This window comes from Amblyomma maculatum, chromosome 2, assembly GCF_055883805.1.
Source record: "Amblyomma maculatum isolate TAMU_Amacu chromosome 2, ASM5588380v1, whole genome shotgun sequence".
Taxonomy (NCBI): Eukaryota; Metazoa; Arthropoda; class Arachnida; order Ixodida; family Ixodidae; genus Amblyomma; species Amblyomma maculatum.
Genome location: NC_139345.1, coordinates 224,502,897 through 224,519,152, shown reverse-complemented (window position 1 = coordinate 224,519,152; position 16,256 = coordinate 224,502,897). Strand labels below are relative to the sequence as shown.

Sequence of the window (16,256 nt, the reverse complement as noted above, 5' to 3'; positions counted from 1 at the left end):
GTTTCAATCAGTGCGGTAAAAGCATGCGCTGTGCAGATTGTAGAACATATATGACACCCACCTCGAGGTGGTAGTCAGTGAATCCTCGGTCCATGTTGCCCGACAGCAGGTAGGTGAGTGACTCGGCCGTGTACAGGCGGGCAGCCATGCTGGCCAGTTTCTCCTGCACGTTGCCAAAGGTGCAAAGGTGGCTTCCAAACTGGGCACGGGTGGTGGCATGCGCCACTGCCTTGCTGATGGCCGTCCGCATGGTGCCACACAGCACGGCCGACATGCCAAACCGGCCATTGTTCAGGATCTGCATCGCCACCTGCAGGGGGAGGGAGATTTGCCTTCTGATGGTGCAGCATTCTTTGCAAATCCTTATTTTGTCCTTTTACTAATCAGCAAGAGTAGAATTTATGGAGTAGTTATCGATTCTTAACTACCAATTGCTCAAAGGCACACTTTCTGCAACATCATGACATTACCCCGCTGGCTCAATCCAAGGACGCACATTCAGGGCAGGCAAAAAGCAAAGCACCTGTGAAATGCCGGTAACAATGTTCCCCAATGGGTATTCCCCCAAAGTGTATAAAGCGGAAGCACCCTTAGTATAACAGAGGCACATTAAAAGACTCCAAAACTGTGATTCTCATCAGCAAGGTTCATTAGGTGCAGGAAATAGTTTATTTGTCAAGCAAACTTGGAAAACATCTTTGGCAAATGTGATGACAGTTAGCTTAAACTTCAAGCTGTAGACAGCCCTATACCTATGCATTCCAACTTTAGTTACGACTCTCAAACAACTGACACAAGGGTTGAAGCTTTTGGAGCACCGTTGGAGCAACAAAACCAGAGCTTTTGAGCACTCAGATTATGTTTTGGAGCATGTTTCTAGGCTCGCTTTTATTAATCACAATTTTACTTCCCGACATACTTACAAAAAACTCCATTTGATTACTTGTTTATTCCACCTTCAAAGCTTTGCTCAATACATGCGCATGTCCGACATATCTAGTGAAGCAGCGCAACGTCACAAGGCCAGAGGAAGAAATGGACAAACACAGCACTGAACTGACAAGAAATGTTTATTCCGGATGCTATTAGCATATATATACTTTAGCACAATAGAGAAAACAAAGAAACAGAGAGGAGCAGAAAGAATCAACCCAGTCACTGTGCGCATGCAACCGCTTCGCGTGTACAACGATTATACGATATCAAATAGTTATGCTCTTTCAACGAGATGGCTATAGAAGGAGTGCTGATACAATTATCACCCAGCTTCATGATTTCAGATGCTTCGATAATCTCTCGTGTAAATTTATCCTTGTGCTTGGTAACTACTTGGCTGCTTTTGAAAACTGGAAAACATTAACAATCACGACAGTGAATACCTATGTGGCGGGCCGCATTCTTAAAGTTGTTTCCATGCTCCCTAAGTCTATCATTTATACAACGGCCAGTTTGGCCAATGTATGAACCACCACACGTCAAGTGAACTGAATACACCACGTTTTCTTGGCATGACACACACTTCATCTTGTGGTTTTTCTTCCATTCATGACCAGATTCTGATCTTTTATCTGGGCCATTTACCCTCGCACACAAGCCATTCAGTCTCACGGGTGCCGAAAAAACATCAACTCCAGCCTTTTTGCCTATTCTCTTCAAATTGTGGGATACAACATGGACATAGGGTATTACTGCCAGATTTCTTTGTTGGGAATGAGGGACATCGTTGCCCCCCCCTTTTTAGCTTTTTCACAATCCCTTCTGCTACTGACGCCAGAATATGAAGGGAGTATTTTGCATCTGCTAATCTATCAACCTGATTATAGAAACTATAATCAATCTTGTGTGGACAGGATTTTTTCATGACATTTTGAAAGCATGACGCCACAATGCCTCTTTTCACGAGCTTCGAATGGGCTGAGCTATACGGAAGTAAGGGCTTTTTACTCCTAGGTTCAAATGCCCAGCATACATGGAAGTCTGTAAAATATAAGGTCAGATCAAAGAACTTAATACGATCGTTCACAGCCACTTCATGCGTTATTTCCAGCGGCGAAAGCAATTCAGAAAATATTGCGCACAAGTCATTCACTTCTGAAGCGAACCTAGCCGGGTCACAGTCTAATAAAATAAGGTAATCGTCTACATATCGGAACACTCTTGCAACTGTATAGCTCATGAGCGAATGCTCGAGTGTCCGGTCAAGCTTGGCAGGAAAAATATCGCTTAGTACTGGGGCGATGCAAGATCCTATGCAGATCCCATTCTTTTGAATAAAAACAGTGCCTTCCCATTCTGCATAGGTTGACTGAAGGTACACTTGCAGCAGGTCGAAAAAGCTTTCTGCAGAAATGCCACAGGCACGACTACGGAGCAGTACGACTACGAATTCTACGAATTATTACGGTACGAATTGACGACTACAGAGTCAGAATGCCTGTTATGCCGCAATGTTATCTTACTGGCGCCGCCATGTGGCGAGCTCGGGAGACTGGCACGCGCTCGTCTTCTCTGGATCAGGGCTAATTCCCTCAGCACTCATGACGAGACCCAAGAACTTGAGCTGTCGGAATGCAAAGTGGCATTTTTCTGGTTTTAGTGAGAGTCCGTCCCCGCGGATGGCATTTAGCACGGCCGTCAATCGTTTGAGGTGCTCTTCGTAGGTCGCAGAGAAAATGACGTCGTCAAGGTAGACGAGGCACGTCTGCCATTTCAGGCCGGCTAGGACAGTGTCCATCATTCTTTGAAAGGTTGCGGGAGCGGAACACAAACCGAATGGAAGCACCTTAAATTCGTACAGTCCGTCAGGAGTAATGAATGCGGTTTTCTCTCGATCACGTTCATCGACTTCGATCTGCCAGTACCCACTGCGTAGATCGAGCGGTGAAAAGTATCTGGCGTGACAGAGTCGGTCGAACGAGTCATCGATTCGAGGCAATGGGTAGACGTCCTTTTTCGTAATTTTGTTAGGCCTTCTATAGTCGACGCAGAATCTGAGCGCTCAGTCCTTTTTAGCAACCAGCACAACTGGTGAGGCCCATGGGCTTGTGGACGGCTGGATCACATCATCGCGGAGCATTTCATCAACCTGCGCCCGCATAGCCTCTCGTTCTTTCGGCGATACTCGGTAGAGGTGTTGGCGGATAGGGCGCTCGGTGGGATCAACTATAATTCGATGTTCGGTTACAGACATCTGTTTCACTTTGGAAGTGACGGCAAAGCAGTCACGGTAAGTTTCCAGAATTGCTTGAAGGCGGCGTTTCTGGGTAAGAGACAAAGCAGGATTCACGTCAGTTTGAACAGTATGTCCAGTGCTCTCGGGAGGGTTCTCGTTGGCCAGTGAAAGGGTGCAATGGGCGGATGGCGCACTGACTTCGTCAAAATAAGCGATAGCTGTACCTTGCGGTAAATGGCGGTATTTGGTACTAAAGTTCGTTAAAAGCAGTTCAGTTCGTTTATTTCTCAAGGCAAAGACCCCCCCAAGCGAAGCAGACATGTAGGCTCAACAATAAATTCACGTTCGTTTCCGCGAGGCCTTAAAAGGCGGGGGGGGGGGGGTTGTCGCACTGCACTGTAACAAACAAGCTGGTGCGTGGAGGTAGAGTGACATGGTCGTCGCACACTCTGAAAACTGGCCTGCCTGTGTAGTCGTCGCTGTGCTGTCTGTACTCGTCGGAAATTGCGCTGTGAGTCCACGAAGTCACGAAGGTCGATGATTGTGTCGTTTTCTCTACGAAAATCAAGGCCGAGAATCAGGTCCTTGGAGCACACTGCTAGCACAACAAAGCAACATGAGAATCTCGATGCGAGCGGTGCACACTCTGAGCGGCGTTACCACATGCCCTCCGGCTGTCCTTATCGGGGCTTCGTGCCAAGGAGTCAGGACTTTTCGCAGAATGGTAGCGAGGCCATGACTCATAACGCAAAAATCTGCACCGGTATCTACAAGGGCAGTCGTGCTGTGGTTATCAACGACGATCGGTATCTCGGCAGAATTTAGCTCACCTTCGACAAAGTGCGGCATGTCAGGGATCGTCGGGCTGACGGGTCGTTCGTTGCGTCGAATTACGGTGTCGAAGGTAAGCTTCTGTGAACGTCGGGTGGTCGTCGGACTTGGTCGTGCGGTGCGTCGATTGGGGGCGTCTGAGGAAAGCTTCGGCGATTGTCGAAAAGTGGTCGGACTGTTGGTCGGAGCGAAGGGTCGGAGGTCGGTCTGTGTGATCGAATCGGTGAGCGGAGGATGTTGGTCATAGTGTCCATTGACGGCGGCCCTACCCCCGAGGGTCGCCGTCTTCAGTTTTCCCGGTGCGGACTTGGGGACTGCCTGAGGGAGGAACGGCGGCTGGTGATCTGGACTGGCGTTGCTGGAGGGATGCAGGTGGGACGAGGTCGCTGAGGTATTGGTCGATGTCCCGAGGTCGTTCGCCATAGCGCGGCCGAGGGTCATCCGGGGAAAATGCGCGCAAGCCCATCCGACGGTACGGGCAGTGGTGCAGAACGTGACCGGCTTCGCCGCAGTGAAAGCACAAAGGCAGATTGTTCGGCGTGCGCCACGCGTGTGCTTTGCGAACGGGTGGTCAAGCTTCAGGCACACCAGTCGAAACTGGATATTGGGGTGGAGGACGAGCGGGAGGAGCAGGGTTGCAGGGTGCCGATGGTTCAGGCGCAGGTGTACACAACACGTCGCTGTATGTCGTGATCTGTGGCGCAGGCGACTGGGGTGACGGTACTGATGGCACTGCTTGGCGGAGCTCTTCGCGCACAATATCCGAGATGCCCCCAACACGTGGATGTTGTTCGAGAGAGGGCAGCTTTTGCAGCTCTTCGCGCACGATGCTTCGGATAAGTTCGCGAAGGGCTTCCCTGTCGTTTCCGGCAATTGGCAAGTGGAAGTCTATGGCAGCGATGTTCGCAGAGCGATCAAAATGCACAAATCGCCGATTCAAGGAACGCTCGATGCTTCAGAAGAGCGTGTTGTCGGGCTAGTTGGTTCTGCATAGTATATAAGAGAAATGCGCAACAACTTCAACAGGACACAGGAAGAAACATACACAACAGTTCACGAGCGCTCGTGAACTGTTGTGTATGTTTCTTCCTGTGTCCTGTTGAAGTTGTTGCGCATTTCTCTTATATACTATGCTCGATGCTTGTTGCTTCTTTCGTAAAATCAGCAACAGTACGTGGAGGGTCACGTACAAGGCCAACGAACAGCTGCTCCTTGATGCCTTGCATAAGGTGGCGCACCTTCTTTACCTCCGACATGGACGGATCCGCCCGGTTGAAAAGGCGAGTCATTTCTTCTACAAACATGGCGACGCTTTCATTAGGCCGCTGTGCTCGGGACTGCAGAGCGAGTTCGGCCATCTCTTTTCTTGCATCGTTGCCGAATGTTGCGAGCAGCTGCCGCCGGAAATCCTGCCAGGTGGAAATGGTAGCCTCATGGTTTTCGAACCACATCTAGGCGGCATCTTCTAGTGCGAAATAAACATTCTGCAATTTCCACTCCTCGTCCCACGCATTAAATACAGCGACCTAGTTGTAGCTGGTCAGCCAGTCCTCAATGTCTTCGAACTTGTCGCCATGAAACGGCGTGGGCATACGTGGAGTATGGCAGGTCAGCTGCTGGGCACTCACCAGAAGCTGAGTGGTCTGAATTGCCGCTGTAGTCATCATGGTTCGCGGTGGGGAAACAAGAGGACCACACTCGGGAGCTAAGCCTCTCAAGCGATGACTCGCCTTGTGCACAGGTGTAGTGTCCACGGTGTGTAGATGGGCGTAGGGGGCAGCCAGAGGCTCTTCGTACATGGGATCTACCCAGCACTTCAACCAAAAATGTCACAGAAGCCAGTAAAACTGGTTCAGCAGGTTTACTTACAAAGTAAAAGCACCAGCAAGATAAGGCACTGAACCGACTGGTGGGCGAGCACCGAGAGCGAAGAAGACGAGCGCGTGCCAGTCTCCCGAGCTCGCCATATGGCGGCAGCAGTAAGATAACATTGCGGCAATATATGATAGTGGAATGAGCAATTTATTGCGTAGGTCATCATGATAAAATATCTTATGAAAGAGGCATATATCGAGGTTTCGACAAGTTGTGAGAGTTAACAGGTTTAGATTAGATTTCATCGTGGATACGCTGGCAGTGCGGTGATAGAGAAGATGAAGCGAGCTGCGTTCCGAGTCATTTCTAGCTGGTTAATAAGCTCATTAGTGCATGGATCCCAAACTGACGATGCAGAAGCTTGGTATTAGCAGGGGCTTAGTGAAAGTTCTGTTCTAAATAGCCTACCAGGCGGTTAGCTTTGCTGACAATAAATTCGATGTGAGTTTTCCAGCTAAGGTTAGATGTGATGTGACTGCCTAGGTACTGATGATGATGTTACCGATTCGAGAGCAACGTTGTTTAGATGATATACAAGTAAGTTGCCAGACGACCTTGACACTCGCAAGAATTTACATTTGTTAACGTTTAGTGTCGCCCGGTTACGCTGCTGTGTGATCCCCTTTTTTGTGTGTTTCAAGTATGTTTCAAGCGCTGACCTGCATTGTATCCGTACCTTCCCACCTGCTTGGTCTTCTGAGAGTGCAAGCATTTGGTAGCAGCTCATGTGACGCACCTCGCCTAATGCTCTCCTGTGATTTTCCAGTTCGTGTTGCTGGGTCTGAACTGACCTTAATCAAGTCTAGTGTTAATGACTTGGAATGGCGTAGTCAGCATTTAAACTTGGAATTTCATGGTGTTATGCAGAGTGAACAGGAAGACCTACTGGTTAAGGTTAATGAAGTGGGTGCCACGGTTTCTCTTGAACCACTACTGCAAGAGGATGTGGATGTCATGACCATGCATAGGCTGCCCACGAAAAAGAACAGAGCTGCCAGCATTCTTGCCCGATGTTTCTGTCAGGAGCTGAGGGACAAATGGTTTGCCAGAAGAAGCGCCTTCTGTGATGTAGATAGCTCTGTCTTTGTCAAAGAGAACATGACCAAGTGGGCCTCCTTGGGATTGTGAAAGAGCAGGTGAAACGATTCGGCTTCAAATTTGTTTGGCATGTCAATGGCAAAATATTGGTTAGAAAGAAGGAAGGGGACTCCGCCTTTGCCATTCGGTCAGAGAGTAACCTTGCTCTGCTAGCCCAATAACCCGCCGTAAAATGAAAACTAAAAATGAAGCATTATGAATTACTACTTCCACATAAAGTTGCCTCGCCCTAAATAATTTCTCTGCCCTACATATCAATCTCCGGTCTTAACGTAGCAAGTTTGATGACTTTTCATATTTTGTCGACAGTCTGCAGCACAATTTTGATGCAATTCTAACTGAAACGTGGGCCGTATGCAATGTTGACTTTGTGAAACTGCCCGGATATGATCCTTGTTTCCTGAATCGCCCTTCTCGTGGAGGGGGAGTTGCCATTTACGTAAAGAGCAGTGGCCTTCATAGTGAAGTATTACCTGAGTTCTCTAAAATGACTCCTGACTGTGAAATGATCGCGCTGAAGATTGCAAAGGCTCTTGAAAAAGGAATGCTTCGATCGAGGACTCAAGGCGCCGCTGTGAGAGCGCGTTGCCCGGTACTTTTCAATTCTGTGTCCGTGGCGATGCTTGTTTTAATTTTAAGTGCCCACTATTCTTTTTATGTTTCAATTAAATCATGTCAAAATAAACATTTGATAACAAATCCTCATCTTTGCGCTGCGTTTTGCCCATAGAGACGGATAGCCAGGAAACACGCTTGGCATAACTCCGGGCTTTAGCTGCAGCTTCTTGTAGTTTTCCTTGAAATCGTGCGCTTAAAAGTGTAAACTGCACATCACAGGGTAGTTCGACGTCGTATTTGATAGCCAATATTTCCTCGAGATAACCTTTAGCCATTGTTCCTGTGCAGCGCTGTCAGCTGGTTTTTCGTGAAAAACAAAAAAAACCCGCCTGGGGGCTTTTGTAGCGAGAGGCAATGGCCACAGTCTCATCATTTCGTGTACAAATCCCAAGGTACAAGTCCAAGCAGGGCAGCAAGGCACAGAAGATGGCAGTTTTTTTTTTTTGTTTTTTGGCACATTCAACAGCCACCAGCTGGCCATCAAACCTCCACCAAACCACAAGGGCCAGCACCAGACAGAAACAATGCCTCTCACCTTGAAGCCATCCCCTACGTTGCCGAGCACGTTCTCTACGGGCACCTTAGTGTCCTCGAAGTGCACTGTGGTAGTGTTGGAGCCCTTGATGCCCATCTTCTTCTCGGGGGGACCAGAGGTGACGCCGCCAAACGAGCGCTCCACGATGAACGCCGTCATCCGGTCACGCACCTCGCCAGAGTCCAGCTTGACAGGCGTCTGCAAGATGATGCCTGGCACCATAATTCCTTTCCAAATACCCACAATAACCGGCATCTCTTTGCCTTAGAACAAAACAGCGCGAAAGAAGCACAGGCACGAGCGCTGACAACTGGGTGTATTTCGTACAAAAATGCCCATACGGAAGGCAAGCACAAGAATAGCACAAAAAAGCACAAAATTACTGCTGATATCATTTGCCATTACCTAAAATGGCTATTTCTTCACTCGATAAGTGAAGAGATGGTTCGCTCAGACAATGTTCCCCCCTGTCATGGATAACCAAGGCTTCGCAAAGCTCCCGTTTTAGCCGGCTATTATACGCGCGCAGCACTTTGCACTTCCCAAATTGAGGAATGCACCCACAAGTAGACACGTGTTTTGCAAGAGTTCTCTCTCTTGCAAACTTTTGCAAAACTGGGGTTTTGTTAAGACAAAAGTTGAGAGGTAAACCAATCAGCGCAAAAAGAATTATCTATTATTCGGCCAAAACTAGAGTATGCTGCCGTGATGTGGGACCCTCACACGAAAAAAAGGCATCGCGCAGGTAGAAAAAGTTCATCTATAACAAATACCGAAATTCTGATTCTCCATTTTTCCTCCGAATAAAACAGCTCTGTACCCGACGAAAGATAGCAAGATTAGAATTTTTACACTTCTTAATTCATGGAAAGCTCGGGGTCTCAGCAACATTTTATGTCACACCATCCTTCACTCGAAAAACAAGACACACACACAATTATAGCTTAACTCCCCATTTCGCCAGAACCAACATCCACAAATTCTTTTTTTCCCAGAACAATCAGGGACTGGAATGTACTGCCTGGAGAGGTTTTCATTTGTGAAAATTTCAGGAATGCCATTGGCAATATTTTTGACCTCTGAGAGAGTTTTTAACTGGTTGTATTTTGCTATATTTTTAATGGTGACATAATTAAAATGGCTTATATCTGTGCCAATTCATGCTTCCAGGATAATTTGTAGAAGTGTATCTGTGCATGACATGCAAAAATTTCTTTTCTTTTTTATTTCTCCTTTACAATGATTTTGCCCATCCTGCTTGGACCAAACTGCAGTAAGGTAAACAAACAACCGGTTTTGCGCAGCCGTGAGAGTTAAGCGAAGCAGTCATCGTTGCCATTTGAAGAAGTAAGCGAATGCTCGACCTTTTCATCGCGGCAGCCTACAAAGAGCGTGCAATCGGATTGAAAATGGAACATGAGCACCATCCGCCATAGCTCGCTCTGACGCCGCCCGCCACCCGTGGGGAAAGGGGTGGGGTCCAGTGCATTCGTGATTCACGAGGGCTCCACTCGCTTTTTTTCCCACAAGTTCCACCTCGTGGTCTTGGCTACCGTTATTGTTAACTGAATGCTATTGCTTCGCTAGGCACGTGCATTCGGTCGCAGCATGTCGTGAAGTGGCAGGAACACGACAAAAGCATGACTGACCAAGATATTCTCACTGGAGGGTTATAGCGATTACAGCTTAGCATGATCCACTTCTGCACCAGTGTGCATGCGATGACCGACTTGAGTGAGTTGCATGCTTCCCTGCGACACGCACACCTGCCGCGTCTGCACCAGCCAGCGCACAGGCAGCCGCGCCCACCATATCAAATCACGCGAGCGGGTGCGCATGGGCAGTGCGTGAAAGCCGATAACAGTCGCAGATCGCGCTATGCTATAGCTCCCTGTTATCGGCATATAAACAAAACATGGGGAGCAGCGAAGTTCGTGATTTGTAAGCTGATTTTTCGCAGAAAAGTGATTTTTTTTTTTTTTTTAATTCACAGATTTTCCGGACTGTTTGATTATTCAGACCATTTCCCGGGTCCCGCAAAGTCCGAAAATACGGTTGGCGACTGTAAAGGGGTGACGGGGTTCATGGCCCCTAAACATGGCACTGGCCAGAAACGAGAATGCAAAGGCAACATATCTGACATAGAAGGGTTCTGGTACAAAATCCGTACATAAGCAGGGACAATTACAAGATAAACAAAGCGCTTAATTAAGTATACAATATATGGTGTAATGAAGTATAAAGCAAAAAGTGTAAATATTGTGGCTACGATGAATTTACAAAAACATTACAGTAGCTGTTAAATATTTTGGGTGTTTAGAACTGACGGGAGCATGTTGTGTAGCAAATGGCAACCATAGTGCGTGCTCGAGGTATTTCCCACAGTTCTGTACTATGGGTGTTTAGTGCAAGTCATTTAGGAGTGAGGCTTTAAAATGTTTTTATTCTGTTTAATCCCATTAGTATAACACTTAAGGACCATTGTTTCATAAATACAGGAAGTGTGATAATGTTCAGTTCCTTGAACAGAGGTCCAGTGTGACTATCGTAGGCAGCCTTTGTAACTGTACGAATTGCATTTTATTGTATAATGTGAAGTTTGGTAATATTTGAAAAGTAGTTGTACCCCACACTAGGTGACAGTTTTTGATATGTGACGTAAACAAGGAATTGAAAATTTGGCGTCTGATGCAAACAGGAGCAAAATATCACAATTTGCATAGGGTACCCATAATAAGCAGAATTTAGTTGCAACTGCATCTATGAGCCTTTCAGGACATACTTTTTCGAACACAAAACTTGGGACACTATCTAAATACTGTATTTGCAGTGCCAACATGGTCTGCATGTCTATGTTATGGCCTAAGCATCAGTGTATCCTTCCAGCGAGGCCATATAATGGTGGCACCGGTTGACTATTTTTATGGTTTCGGCTTCTCACCCTGTGACCACCAAACGACCACGATGACCGAAGTGGCGAAAGCAGCATTCGGCATTTTAAACGGTCTCCTATGGGCCTCTCTCAGCCGAATCGTGGATGCTTGACTAGAATTCCCAGACTAACGACCGTCTTTAGAGGTACTGAAGATGAGATATCTCTAGCAAGGTAGTCTCAGCAGACAACGATGGCGATTGCAAAAACACTTCCAAGGTTCACACAATGTGTACAGTGCCCAACACAAACATGTTCATTATCATCATCATCATCAGACCGCAGGGCGAAGGCCTCTCCCATATTTCTCCACTTAACCCGGTTCTGTGCTAGCTGCATCCACTTGACCCCTACAAACTTCTTAAACTCATCCGCCCACCTTACTTTCTGCCACCCCCTGCTACACTTTCCTTCTCTTCCTTTCCTACCCTAAGCAACCATCAGTTATCCTCTCTTCGCACTACATGTCCTGCCCATGCCCATTTCTTTTTTTATTTCCACTAGAATGTCAGTAACTTGAATTATTCCTTGTGCCCACTCTGCACGCTTCCTATCTCTTAATGTTACCCCTACCATTTTTCGTTCCATAGCCATCTGGGTTGTCCTCAACTTAAGTAGAAGTCTCTTGGTTAGCCTCCACGTTTCAGCCCCATAGGTGAGTACAGGTAAGATGCAACTGTTATATACTTTCCTCTTTAGCGATGCCGGTAAGCTGCTAGTCATAATCTGTGAGTGCTTGCCAAATGCGCTCCATCCCAATCTTATTATTCTTGTTATTTCCTTTTCATGGTCCGGATCAGCGGTTACTACCTGTCCCAAACATGTTCGGTGCATGCTAACTGACAGCGTGCGTGCTGCTGTCCCAGCTGGAAGCAGTCTACTGGTTTATGACAAGTGCTGGGGTGAATGTTAGCTGTTCTCACGGCGCATGGAATTCTCTGATCAAGAATGTTGGCGCAGGAAGGGGAACAAAGGTGCGTGGCACTATTCGACGGATGGCGCGGGGTGGCATTGGACACAAAAGCGCAGAGCGCGCACGCCTCATGCAGCAACGGCAAACGTAATGCAAATACCCTTTTTTTTTTCTTTTTTTTATTGCGATAGCAATACTACGCTAGGTTTTGAGCTGTCAGCATGGCTTCAGCGGTAACCACCTTTGACCTCTGACCCCACGTGACACACGAGCTGGCAGGAGCTGCCAACTTGGGTCTCTAGTTTCACAAGGGATGGTTATGTCAGAATCAGCCTGCTAGGACCCTCGAATTCACGTTACCCCTACAGGCCACTAAGGCATGTTCATACGGCTTGGTTAAAATGGTGCTTTATATGTGGGCTGAGGAAGAAGAAAGAGAACGCTTAGTCACCCGCAGCTAATGCTTTCACTCAATATTTGGTTCAGCAGCATTGAACCCTTGTAATTTTTTTCACTTGCATTATACAGGGATGAAGCTTCTTTGTTTTAGCTATCCCAAGATTACGCTTGTATTATATGCGGGTCGGTATTATGAGAGTTTCTGCAATACTTGCCTTGGCAAATACAGTGAAGATGTCTGCAATGCCCCCATTGCTGATCCAAATCTTGCCACCATTTAGTATATAGTGCTTCCCGTCTGGAGACAGCTCAGCCCGTGTCTTGATGGACTGCACAGAACAGCATCAGTGCACACTGAAGATTAATTGAGGCATAAGATGCAGCATATTTGAGGAATAAGATGTTCAGTAGAAACCATCAGCAGTCATGCAGGAACTGCCAAGTCAGGGTGCAGATGAGCCGTATGTGAAGGTACTGGAAGGTATCTATATTAGCTGCACTGCAAATTTTATTTCAATGTTCCCTATCTGTCCCCCTGCAAAACAAAACAAAAAGTGTCTTATTTCATCCAAGGATAATATTGAAGATGTGCACATGATGAAATTGTAAAAAAATATTTTCATCAAGTTATGGGCTGACTTTTTTTTAGCTGATGAGAGTGCAGGGCTAGGGTGCCCAGCTGCACAGACAGTATTTTGAGCCTTGAAAACAGTTTCTTGAGGGAAATCCGGAGCCAAGGAGGTCCAAGCCCAACAATGACAAACATTTGTGTGGCCCTGAAAAAGTCCGTTGTGATGCTTGCGCACGTCTTTGCGATCTTGCCGCAGGTTCAGCGCTTTGTGTGCATGAAAACTGGTTTAACAGTTTTATGTCCACAATCAAGAACTTGGTACCAGTATCGCATTCCGCGCTGATGCTACGGTGAAATTTACGTTGGGTCGCTGACTTACCCTGACAGAAAGGACTTTGTGCCGACCGCTCAACACAGTGCACCGGCTCTGCCGTAGAATAGTAAGCGGCGGTGGCGTCAACACGCAGTGTACCATGATCCAACTCGTACTGTAATCTGAACCCATGGTGTCGTCATCGGGCAGCGTGGTTGATGTTCTCTGCACATTTGGCACCAGCTAGCTGCAACGCAGGTGCCAGTGGGACACTTGCCGCCGACGTCTTCTGGTTTTTGTTCCACGCCCGTTTCTTATGGCTTCCAAAGGCTTGTTGCGTGCACGGTTACAATCTACTGTTTTCCAGCATATCGATCGCAACAAAAATCTCGGCACTAGGCGGTGCATCGAGAAACATGAGCGCAAATGCAAATGTGCATGAAGCAGCAGCCATGGTGGCGAATGCAAAACAGAAAAGACGAAAAAATGGCACACCCCTCATTCCAGCCAATGGAAGACTCTGAACGGTGCGCTTGAAAAGCGTGCAGCATGAGAGCCAATCAGAGGCCTAAACGGCCTTCCGAAACAACGCCCACGGCAATTTCGAACAAATTTCCTCTCTTCGGGGAGCATTTCGTGGTTGCCGTGATGTTTTGAAAGCCAGTTTTGTCGCATTTCCTGACTCAATTCAGTGTCAATCATTTGAGTTCAGGTACTCGAAAGAATAAACATTCTGAAAATTTCGGTTTTTCTGTACGTGAGGATGCGCCCCTCTGTCAAGCCAATCATAGGCTTTTAGGGTGCACCCCTGACATCCCGGGTGTTGAAATAAAGGTATTTGTATCTCTAAAAGGAAAACTAGTTTTGCTCAAAATCGCTTCTTTCACCATTTTCGACCGTTTCTAAGAACAGTGTCTCCCCTTAAAAACACTTAAAAAATATATGAACAATAGATATGAAAAGTAGACTACCATTTAGTCATCTTGTATATAGATATGCAACTTGTTGGGTTTGCTGATACACGTGTCCGGATGTTTTGTGATCTGAAAGAATTTAATCACCTCTCACCCAGCGCTATGAAAATGTCTATACAATACTCCGGCATACCTGCCAACCTGAAGATTTCAAAATTCGTAAAACCTTGCAACGGGAAGCGGGGGGGGGGTTCAGTTTAATAATAATAATTGGCGCTATAATTAAAATTAAAAAAAAAAGCACCACCCGGCCATTGGCACGCTTGCATCGCTGCTCGTTAGATGACACACCATGTCAAAGCAGCTTTTCGGTCTCTTCTGCGAAAATTGTGCACGCCGCCGAGAGCAGTTTTTCGTCGATTACGGAAAATCTAGGGAAGTGCCAATGTATATTTTGCTACTTTGTGAACGTTATTTCAGCTCGAATAGTACAGTAGATTTCGCATAGAATGTCTTTAAAACCCGGGCCTCAAATATTCAAGACCCTGTCGTTGGCACCGCAGGAGGTCGAACTGACACACGATGCCTTTGGTGCATTTAGCATTGGCTTCATCATGGCATGTAGTGCAGCGTTACGACCCCCACATTTCAAAGCTTCAAGCTTGCGGAGGAGCAAAGATAAGCACATGCGTGCTAATTTCCTCGAAGCAGATAGAAACACCTCTACCGGATATCGCTTAGCCACATGCTTCGTCAGCGCACGTCTTCAGTGGTGCAATTCAATATGATAGACGTAATGTTTCTTCTGTTCAACTGTACCGAGACTAAGCAGCAATCACACACGCAGCCAAAGCTGTGGGAACGAGTTTTCCTTACAGTGTTGGTACACCAAGTAGCCTCATTCATTTATGACATACTGCAGGCGGCAAAGCCCAAGCAGGAGAAAGAACATTGAGATACAGTCCAGCAAGGTTATAATAGAATTAGAAATTGCGTTGCTATGTCTGCCATTTCATTATACCCGGAGAAATCGCAGCTGGTCCAATGTTCCCTGAACATGTTTCACGAGTGCAAACTTGAAGGTCACAGCCTCCATGTCGTACAAACACTGCACAGCGTGTGCTTCGTCTGTAGTTAAGGATCATCGAAAACACCAACTCGCCCCTTTTGACAAGGTCGCCAGAAACGAAGTCTTTGATGCAGTGGGCAATGGTCCCTCCAGGCTCTGCTGGCACCTTCACTCAAGGGAAGAGGGCAGTGCAAGCAGGAAGGCATTTCTCAAATGCCCCCCATTTCCCAGTATTCACCAACACTATTGGTTCTTTGACTGTGCACCAACTCGTAAAGTGTGGATCCTCTTTCGGCCCCCCTGACAATGTCATTGCCCTTGATAATAGCTCAAAGTGTGGGCCGTCCAATTTCCATTTTGTCCAGAAAGGAGTGTTTTGCCTTAAAAGACCTCAAGGTGCTGGGGATCACAACACAGCCGAGAAATCGAGAATCAACAGTCAGGGAAGGAGATAACTCAGTAGTGCAGAAAGTTGGGAGAGTTGGTTCCTGAGGAGACAGATGAGGTGAATTGGAACTCCCAGCTTGCCACAATCTGCTGTGATCTATGCAGTCAAACGCTTTCGCATAATCAATAAAGCAGAAGTAGATTGGTTTCTGGAACTCTCTTGCTTTTTCCATGATCCAGTGAAGGTTGGCAATCTGGTCTCTAGTTCCTCTGCCCTTGCGAAACCCAGCTTGCACGTCCGGAAGCTCCCGATCCACGTACTGCTGCAGCCTATCTTGGAGAATTTTCAACATCACCTTGCTAGCATACGAAATAAGCGCGATCGTGCGGTAGTTGGAACAATCTTTGGCACTGCCTTTCTTTGGAATGGGGATGTAAACTGACCTCCTCCAATCCTGTGGCCACTGCAGGGTTGTCCAAATTTGCTGACATAATGTATACAGAACGTTAACAGCGTTATGGTTGAGGTTTTGAAGCAACTCAGCTGGAATGCCATCAATTCCTCTAGCTTTGTTCTTAGCAAGGCTGGCTAAGGCCCATTCAACTTCACTCTTCAGGATGCCCGGCTC

At 47.0% G+C, this 16,256-nt stretch overlaps 1 protein-coding gene across 1 annotated transcript in view; it reads right to left on the bottom strand.

Annotated features, from left to right (window-relative positions):
- LOC146201388 (very long-chain specific acyl-CoA dehydrogenase, mitochondrial-like) overlaps positions 1–16,256 on the bottom strand; it is a 131,655-nt gene that overhangs the window by 67,365 nt on the left and 48,034 nt on the right. Inside the window, exons 7-9 of the mRNA XM_084595812.1 lie at positions 12,589–12,702; positions 8,130–8,327; positions 62–310 (exon numbers count right to left, since the gene is read on the bottom strand). Of these exons, the coding sequence (XP_084451938.1) occupies positions 62–310; positions 8,130–8,327; positions 12,589–12,702 (561 nt within the window). The remainder of the gene's footprint in view (positions 1–61; positions 311–8,129; positions 8,328–12,588; positions 12,703–16,256) is intronic.